Source organism: Lytechinus variegatus, chromosome 14 (genome assembly GCF_018143015.1).
Source record: "Lytechinus variegatus isolate NC3 chromosome 14, Lvar_3.0, whole genome shotgun sequence".
NCBI lineage: Eukaryota > Metazoa > Echinodermata > Echinoidea > Temnopleuroida > Toxopneustidae > Lytechinus > Lytechinus variegatus.
Genome location: NC_054753.1, coordinates 12,123,439 through 12,133,186, shown reverse-complemented (window position 1 = coordinate 12,133,186; position 9,748 = coordinate 12,123,439). Strand labels below are relative to the sequence as shown.

Below are 9,748 nucleotides of genomic sequence, written 5' to 3'. Positions count from 1 at the left end.
ATCCTCACATTGGCAACGAGACAAAGATGTGTGATGTCACTTGTGAACAACTCTCCCCATTACTTTAGTATATATTTCACTTTAATTGCCTCTTTTATCACATCTATCCATAGATAATATGTTCTTACTATAGGATTGCTTGTAATACAGATTTTTAAATAATAAATCATAAAGAGTTTGTATCATCACCATAAGAAAAAGCAAAAAGAGACACTTTGAGGGTATTTTATAGTCCATCAAAGGGAGAGTTGTTCACATTGTGACATCACACATCCTTGTCGCATTGACAACAAGATGATCTCCATAGCATTATTGATTGCATAATTCAAATGCTCATAACTTTCTCATTATTGTTCTGATTTTTCTCAAACTTCTTTGTTGTTTTTCTTTGATTTTCATGTTTCGACACAAGCCTAATTGTTCCAAAGGTTTCATTCCCCATTAAGATAACCCTACTGAAACTGTGTTCACAGTGTGCTCATTGTCTGTCCACAGTGTGAAGCACTATGTGAAATCATCTTCACACTGTTAATGTGGAGGTGTCCAGTGTGAAAGTTTTTTCACACTGTGAAATTATTATGAACATATTAACAGTGTGGATCACATCTTTACTGATTACATAATGTGAAGATACTATGGGACACTGACAATATTTTCTTTTTAGCTGGGAAGGAACGCTGTACCAAAACAAACACCGTAAAAGACTTTAAATATTCGCCTTATGTCGTATAGATGTATGACTATTTAAATTTTTGTTTAGACTTAGAGGGTAATAAAATGGAAAATTCTGTCTAAAAGTAATGGTGTCGAGATTTTGCAATTATTATGACGTGTTTCTTTTAAACTGACCCAATGGCAAAACGGGTCATATTCGTAAAGATTACTAAACTGAATATAAATTTATTACTTTAAGTGTCATGGGGAGTGTTGCATTAACTTTGTTGTCTGACAAGTTGACAGATCTGACAACTTACCTAGATTCTGATTGGCTGAAAAGCACAGATGTCTGAATGACGCTGTTGTTACTATTGGATGACGTAGACTTTGTCGATAAAACACTTGAATGTCGGAGGAGGAATATTGTCTAAGGGATGATTGCATCTTACAATGTACTGCAATCGTGACACATTAAAGATGTTCAATTCGACATTTTCAATCAATCCTCCATCCATCCATCAACCAATCAATCAATCGATCAATCATTCAATCAATCAATCAATCAATCAATTATCAATTAGTGAAACAGACAATGTATCGATTGATTAATCAATTAAGAAATCAATTTATCAAAGAGTCAATCAATTAGTCATTCATCAAACCTACCAATCAATCACCCATTATATCGATCGATAAATTTATTAATCAATCAACAAGGCAAACAATAATTATTCCTCATTGGACCATTGGACAATCGCAAGCTTAATCATTTAATCATCCACTCAGTGATACCGTTAATGTAAACATTATTCACTCAGCTATTCAATTATTATATAAGATAAAAGATCGCATTATTGCAATTTATATTATACAAACGATTGAATTGAAAACATATTCAAACTCTCGATGCAACATTCGGAGTCAGAGTCAATGCATTTTTTTATTAACGCTGATAAAAATCTTGCTCTTCTCAGTTATTTTCCCCAAAATAAACCACAAAACAACAACAGTGGAGAATCAGTTTATTTTACCCGATATTTATTCAAACTTTGGTACTTCGTGATTTCTGTCATAACATTGCATGAACAGTGTGCATATCTTCTGTGTTTTGTAAAGACAGGTCATAATCATAATAATACATCTATAATGTGCATTTTTCCATTAAAAACAGAGCACAGTCCAATTAAACGTTAGATACGTCTTAATATTAGATATAGTTGGAGGTTGTGGAGGCCTTCTTTGAATGCTAAAGGTCCATTCTGAAGTACAGTTCTTGGGGAGAAGAGACTGACGGTATTTCTCCAATATATTACCGAAATCAAGGGTGTAGGCTGGTTTTATCATTGGGAGTGTACATCCTGGGGAGGTGGTACTAAAGTTTGGAAAATGAGCTATTGGAAGCCCGGGGGGGGGGGGCACTTACATTGACGATTGGATACCATGCGCGACCCAAAAAACACGTAAAAAGGATGTCTTTTTCACGATAGGGCACGTTACGTACGTAACGTGATTAGGGTGTCAAAAACACAAAAATAATAAAAAAGGGTATCTATTTCGCTAGGAAAATTACGTGTTTAGGGTTGAATTTGCGGGGATGATAAAACAAAATTAAAATGCTTTATAAAGGATTCCTTTTTGCCCCAACACTTCGTGTTTAGAGTCCGATTTCAGCGAGGTGTAGAAGGTGGGGTCGTACTAAACCAAATAAGGTAAAGCCGACGACCAAAGGACCCGTAACAATAACACATTCCTGTACTTGTTTAGGGGTTCATTTCAGGGAATATTTGCCAAGAGGATCGTTTTGTTTCCAATACTTGTTAAGGGTAGGGTTTCACACGCCAATACTTGTTAAGGGGTACATTTTCAGAATATAGAAATTACGTGTTTAGGGTGCTTTTCGAGACCCCATGGTCGCGCATGGTATCCAATGGTGAATTGAAGCGCCCCCCCCCCCCCGGGATTGGAAGTAAAAGGGGTACAAATTTAGTTTTGCTTGCCAGTGTCGGAACTCCTCTGCCTCTTCCTCTCTAAATCGAGAGTCACTGAAATAAAAAAAATGTATGTAAGACAATTCACAGAATATATATGTTCCTATGAATTTTCCGGCAAATTCTCACACCTACCATCGACAGTAAACTAGACCATTTGGCTGGATCTTTTGACTTTTAGACATGCTAGATAAAGGTTTGATAAAGTAATTTGTTTCAAGACGAGTTCAAGAAGCTGGTCGGTTTGTGGACCCAATATTCAGAGTACGAAAGTCGGAACCGATACAAGGCATGCAGTATTATATATGTATAAAAATTGAGAACATTTAGTTGTCGGAGTAAGTCAATGAATTCGATATATATTTTCTGGTGAATAGGGCAATGATAATTACACTGGAAGGCATAATTTCGGTATTTTAGCGGATTGTATCATTAGGATATAGCAAGTGGTTTGATTTTCGACTTCTAAACTTTACAAGAGGAAGGTGTACCACTTTCAATACTGAGAATTTTGCAAAAGAAGATCAACGCTACCTTTTCAACAAAGACAGTAAAGATCGCATATACAGAAGAAATGGTAAATACATTGTGGAATCTTCTGTCTAATTTATCATAAAGAACCTTAAAGGTCATTTATCCTGATACAGAGAGACGGAAGGGATTAAAGAAAAGCATTCCAGTAATCCTACTGATTATGAACAAGAACAAAAGTTGTATATGTACATAACTCCATTCCTCATCATATCATAACCAGGAATATATCAGTGTATCAAATCCTCTATCAACAGGTATATCGACCTTTCTACATAGAAGGTGTAGGTGGCGCTGGGTCAAGAGGTGCATTCTGTGCTGCCCCCACACATTGACCTATAGCCGAAGAAGCGCCGTATTGGGAAATGCGGCAACTGGCTGCAGAGCGTGCCAGGAAACTCAAGTAACCACCCTTTTCTTGCCAGCAGGAGAGGTTCTTTCCGCATTCCGTGGACCACCTCTCCATGATGGATGTCAATGGTTGCTCGCTGGCACCTTGCGAATGTCGAAGCCAAGGACAGGCAGCAGTTAGCTGATCAAATACGCAAGATCCCATGGATTCCTGGAAGCTCTTGCATTGGGGAGTGCCGAGGGCAAGTTGATCAGCTGCAGGAACCTCAGCTACGGGTCCACACTGTCCGGCCTGCTGGTCGAATACATCGACCCCATTGACAAGTCCTTGGCGCTTGCGTTCCCAGTTGGTCATGTTGGCAATCTGGCTGCAAGTGTCACAGACGCGGTTTACGCTAATACCGGCTTGTTGGAGTTGACCCAATAGATTTGTGAATGTGGTGTCACCGAGAAGGGCGCTGAAGAGAGCCATTTTGCTTTCCTTAACGTATCCTAGAGCCACTTCTACGTTTGTAAGACCCCCTCGTCGTTTCTTTGTGAGGAGGCTGCGAAGAGCATGTTCGGATGGCATGTGCCAAGAGAAGAGGTGGACCTTACGCGGAGTTTGTCCATATCGTTGGATCATACCTGGAAGATCACGAAGGACAGCAGATGCAGGATCCTGACCGTGGGTCTCCATACCAGAGCGGAAAGCGATATTGACCGGAGTGCGCCCGGTTGTTCGTCCATTCTTCGGCACATTACAAGGATTGAGTGCTTGTTTCATTCCTGCATAGTCAAGTGCAAGCACAGCGAGACTTTTCTGTCCTGAAATTCCATTGGCGCCAAGGAATCCACCACAAAGATGTTTGTCCATGTACGTATTGTCCAATGCAGCTGTTTCGGCCGGAGTAAGTTGAGGGTCTGGTGCTTGTGCAATAGGAGCCGGTGCAAATGCTATATTTGGCTCATTACGGGCACCGACATTGGTTGTTTCTGTAAATGAACTTCCGATGCTTTGTCCTACTCCGTCAGCAACGGAAGGGATCGAATTTCCACTGTTTGGCCCCTGTGAGTTTCCAGCTGTAGCTTGAGTACCTGCCCCTCCATTACCATTCATTCCAGTTGATCCCGTCGCTCCAGTAGCTCCATTTGCCGTCCCATTGGTAGCTCCCCCTTTTGCTGGATTGGTTGCTCCGTTCGAAGTTGTTCCATTTGAGGTGGTTCCTCCACTTCCTACGCCGTTGCTACCTCCACTTGATGGCCAATTTGCTGCTCCATCTGGAGCGGCACCGTTTGCTCCTCCAGCGGCACCGTTTGCTCCTCCAGTGGCACCGTTTGCTCCTCCAGTGTTTACCCCACTTGTCGGTGAATTTCCTGCACCAGTCGCCACTCCTCCAGTTGCTGCTCCATTAGAACCAATGTTTCCACCTCCTGGTATATCTCCTGGGCCCGTTCCAACCCCACCTCCTGCTCCGCCTGTAGCTCCCGTCGCTCCACCCTGTCCCCCGTTTTGTCCCCCAGATGCACCTTGATACCCTCCGTATGAAAAGCTAACAGACCCCCCAGAGCCACCAAATCCTCCTGTGGGATCGTAAAATGATGGACCAGCTGACCCGCTTCCCATGGACGGGCCATAATTGCTACCTCCGAATGAGAATGATGTCCCTAAGCTTCCACCTTGTCCTTCTCCCGCTCCCTCTGCTGCTTCACCCTGCTCACCCATTGCCTCAGCTTCTGCTTCTGCTGCTTCAGCCTCTGCTTCTTGAAGGTCCTCCATTGCTTCAGCCTCAGCTTCTGCTGCTTCCGCTTCTAGTTCGGCAGCTTCTTCTGCATCCTCGGCCTCTTGTTCTGCTAATTCCTGAGCGGCTTCTTCCTCTTGTTCGGCCAGTTCCTGTGCTGCTTCAGCATCTTGTTCTTGTTCCATCTCCTGTCCTGCTTCACCTTGATACATATTCTGTGCGGCTTCAGCATCAGCTTCGGCCTGTTGTTCCCGCAGTTCTTCCGCAGCTTCTGCCTCTTCTTCCGCTAATTCCTGTGCTGCTTCTGTATCTTGCTGATGCATTCCCTGTGCGGCGAAGGCATTTTGCTGTCCATATTTCGCTTGCTGCTCTCGCATCTGCTGTGCATATTCAGCTTCCCTTTCAGCGGCTTCTGCCTGCTGTTCCTGTAATTTCTGTGCACGCTCTTCTTCTTGTTCTCGCAATTCCTCTGCGGCTTCGGCCTCCTGTTCCGCCTGCTCTGCCATTCGCTCTTGCATCTCTTGAGCAGCCTCAGGGTCTTGTTGCTGCATCCACTGATTGTTGGGACGGTATTGTTGCTGACGTTGGCCGTTTGGCCGGAACTGTTGTTGCTGTCCCTGGCCAAGTCGCTTGATGGGCTGCCCTCTCCACCATGGTCGTTGGCAAGTTGCAGGGGCGATGGTCGCAACAAGAACAATGGCAAGGATGATAAGCCCTCGCATCTTTGCTCGAAAATCCTGTAAATTTAGAGGGAAATAATGAAAAGAGAGGAGGAAAGTCATTATCTTCTTGTGACTCTACATAATATATATTAAAGTTCTTTGCTTGAATAATCCGCGAAATGAAGAAAACGACCCTGAGCTTGATGGGCAAATCTGCAATTCATCACGCGATTCACTTTCACAAATTCGACGGCATAATTATCATTAACTTTGCAAAAATAATCAAATAATTACCGTTGGTAAAGGTAGGTATAGAGAAAAAAGCAAGTAACTATCAATTCTGAGGCGATTTGAATGTGGTTTAAAAAAAAAACAATAGTTCAGCAAAAGGATAGTCTTCGCTTGTATCCCCCATTAAAAACCATCAAATCAAATGAATCAAATGAAAAATCAAATGATTTCGATTAAAGTATTGAAGTTGAAAAAGTCAGTTATGTAATAACCCCCTCAAAATGTTTAGCGACTGGCAAGAGAAGGGGGGTCCATTTCCCCAAATCCCAAACGAGTTCATCAATGGAAATTAATGTTGTGAAGCTTTGACTTCCAAACGAGTTATCTAGTGTTTGCACCGACTCCCATCCGACGAGGGGTTTTCTTCATCCCACCCGCTCGAAGCGCGGAAGCTTTCATCATAAAGTCTGTTGAAGCCTTTCAGCATGTTCAGGATAAGAAATGAACTTGATGTGTAAAAATTATGAGCATGCAGAATTGTGCAGATAAGTGGTTGGGCGCTTTTCCCTCCCTATCTTAAAAAGTGCTCAAGGTTTCCATTCCCCCCTTTTTTCGAATAGAAGTAAAATATCGTACCGAGGCTCTCTTGTTCTCCTCGTACCTACATTACTTTTATTTCACATTTCATGCAGCTGGGCTTGTATGATCAAGGAATCCGACTGTAAGAACAGTGATCACTCGGATGGGCATACACAATCATTATGATGGGATTGACCAAGGAAAGAGGTGTTTCCCGTTCGGACAAAAAACTAAACTTTGAAATTTTATCAGACTTCAAAACAAAGGGGTCGTTTTCTAGTACTCCCATTTTATTGCATAAATTTGCCTCAATGAAATACAAATCTCTATAGAGAGATAACTTTTGTTTGAGCGTGCAGTAAGGTTAGGATACACGTGCAGGATCAGACTTGATGGTTTGCGTCATTTCTTAAAAGAAGGGAGATATCAATTTTCGGCATTAAGATATTTCCAAGACTTTTTTCCTTTTTCTGATCTCCCTATGCTACCGTATACTGTTGTTCTAATTCGTCCTATTCTTTTCTGCAAAAACCCCGAACTTTTAGCAAGCCAATGAGAAGGGGTATCTTGCTCCCCCCGTACACCTTAAAATAATCTATTTTAATTTTAATATATCATCAAGGGGAGGGGTACTCATGAGGGGTTTTTGGCAAAATGAATATAATATTGTCACTTTGTTATAAAAATCATATTAAGTACCATTCCCGTCAGCTACCTTTTCACATTTGAGTAGGTTTGGTAAAATTACAGTTTCAAAAGCCCACATAAACAGTATGAAAATTTAACAATTGCAAGACAAATATTTAAATGAATACTGTTAAAACTGATAATTTTCAAATTAAAGTATTAACGAAAACAGTGGTAACACCATGGAATTACGGTGCTGGTATCTCCGTGGCAACAACAAGAAACTTGAATTAAGATAACATGTCATAACATGAACAACAAAAGCAATAACGATAATAAAAATGATCCTGTCGTCAAATTGGACTAAAAAAGCAAATATGTTGCTTATTCATTAATACCAATGGTATTATATATTGTCATTATTTACATAATGTAATTAACTTTATAAAACAAGCATAAATGCGCAAATATTTTACACAACTTTCGTGTGAGATAGAGATCGATCCATTAAGGCATGCATGAGTATGATTATTATTGTAATCATTATTATTATTATCATTATTATTAGCAGTAGTAGCAATATCAATGTCATTATTAATATCATCATGAATATTCTTATCATCATCATCGTCGTCATCATCTTCATTATCATCAATATAGGTTTCCTCGCTCAACATTGTCTCCCATGATGTAAAACAGCATTTTGATCATCAAAATATCTGAGTTTTTATTTCATTTTACCTAAAGCTAATGTATTTTAAAAAGCATGTTTAAGAAATTCAGAAGCGATTATGATTTAAAATGTGGAACCGGAGGAAGCAGAGGAGTAAGATTTTATAAATGTGAGGGTTTCGAATATTAGATGATTTATAATACTAACGAAGCAAAGATGAAATTAAAAAAAACCAATAAAATTCCTGTCTATATTTTCTCAAAGTTTACCATTTGTGACCTCTGTAAAGTGAAAATTTGTCTTAAATATCCGTTCAGAAGTTATTCATTGAATTTATGAAAAATGTTCCTGTCGATTATTTGCTCAAAAAGACCTTATTAACATCTATTTTCAACAAGTAAAAAAAACCTTTTGATGTCTTATTTGGCAGTGCAGTGTATAATCTTAGTTGTCAAATACCAATCAAGATCTCTAAATTTAATATTAGCTAGAAGATGTTTAAATGCAATAAAAATAGTTTATTCAAACTAAGAACTTTTCACACTTTCAACTATCACTCTTATCATTTTAAATGAAAGGTTTATGGATAGAACAGTCATTTGAACGTTTTGATGGTTCATGGTTCATGAGAAACATCGCATTTTTAAGGGCCCAAAAATATATGTTTATACAAAACATTCCAAAATTCATATGAAAACTTAAATTATGAATATTAGAAATATGCTAAAACTTATAACACGCGTCAATAAAATAGGATAAAGTTTTCACTTACCGCTAACTTGACAAGAAATAAAGCAAAAGTTGAGGTTACGAGGGAAATCAAAGAAACCCCTCCAAATCAGCAGCAGACCAGCAAAATAGGAGGACTGTTAAGACCCATCTATTTATATTCATGTCAGTGCTATCCGCCCCATCTCAGCCCCTCCCCTTATCAGCGACTCACGTAAGAGAAGTTGAACGATCTCAAGGCAAAATAGCGCGGTTGGCTGAATCAGTTGATTGACGCGGAGGTGCGTCACCGATTCGTCCAAAACATTTTCTACATCTCGGGGTCGGCTTTTGTTTCTCTTTGAAATTTATGGTGAAGTAAAGGGATACTGTACTGTGATGGGGAATATTGTTAGAACCTCCTCTTTAATTTCACGACAGGTCGGGTGTACTTTCCTTACTGCAGTAGACATGGTAAAAGGTAGCGCAATGAGTAAAAAAAAGTGAAATGAGTGAGCGAAAATGTTTGCCATTTTCTTTCTTTTTTCTCCTTGTTTTCTAGGTCGATAAACCTTTAGTGGTCACTCTGTCCACAAGCCCCCCATCTTTATGTCATTGCCACAGTGTGTCCCACACGGTGGTCTTGCCATGGTGTGGAAAACAATGTGAAATAAAATTCTCATTGTTACATTTGAGCATTTTATACTCTGTGAATCGCATCTTTAGAGAGTCCACCATGTGAACCACACTGCGAAAACGCTCACTGTTCGAGGCATCCAAGGTGTGGAATTGTTTTCACACTGTTGAATTTCATTTAAAATCGCCCCACTTTATGAACACACTGTGAACACACGAACACTCTCAAGGTTTCCACAGTGTGAAATCATTTGCATACTGTTAGATTTAAGCATTTCAACTTTGTGTGTCACACCTTCACGTGTTTCGCTATGTCACCTCACTTTTAACACAGACACACTGTGGAGGTGTCCACAGTGTGACATTATCTCTACACTGTTACAT

General features: G+C 40.0%; 1 protein-coding gene across 1 annotated transcript; it reads right to left on the bottom strand.

Annotated features, from left to right (window-relative positions):
- Positions 1 to 2,659: 2,659 nt before the first annotated feature.
- On the bottom strand, positions 2,660 to 8,880 carry LOC121427151 (golgin subfamily A member 6-like protein 2). The gene is made up of 2 exons (XM_041623400.1): positions 8,793 to 8,880; positions 2,660 to 5,985 (listed from the first exon to the last, which is right to left on the bottom strand). The coding sequence occupies exon 2, from the start codon at positions 5,968 to 5,970 to the stop codon at positions 3,448 to 3,450; it is 2,523 nt and encodes an 840-aa protein (XP_041479334.1). The 5' UTR covers positions 5,971 to 5,985; positions 8,793 to 8,880; the 3' UTR covers positions 2,660 to 3,447.
- Between the last annotated feature and the right edge of the window lie 868 nt (positions 8,881 to 9,748).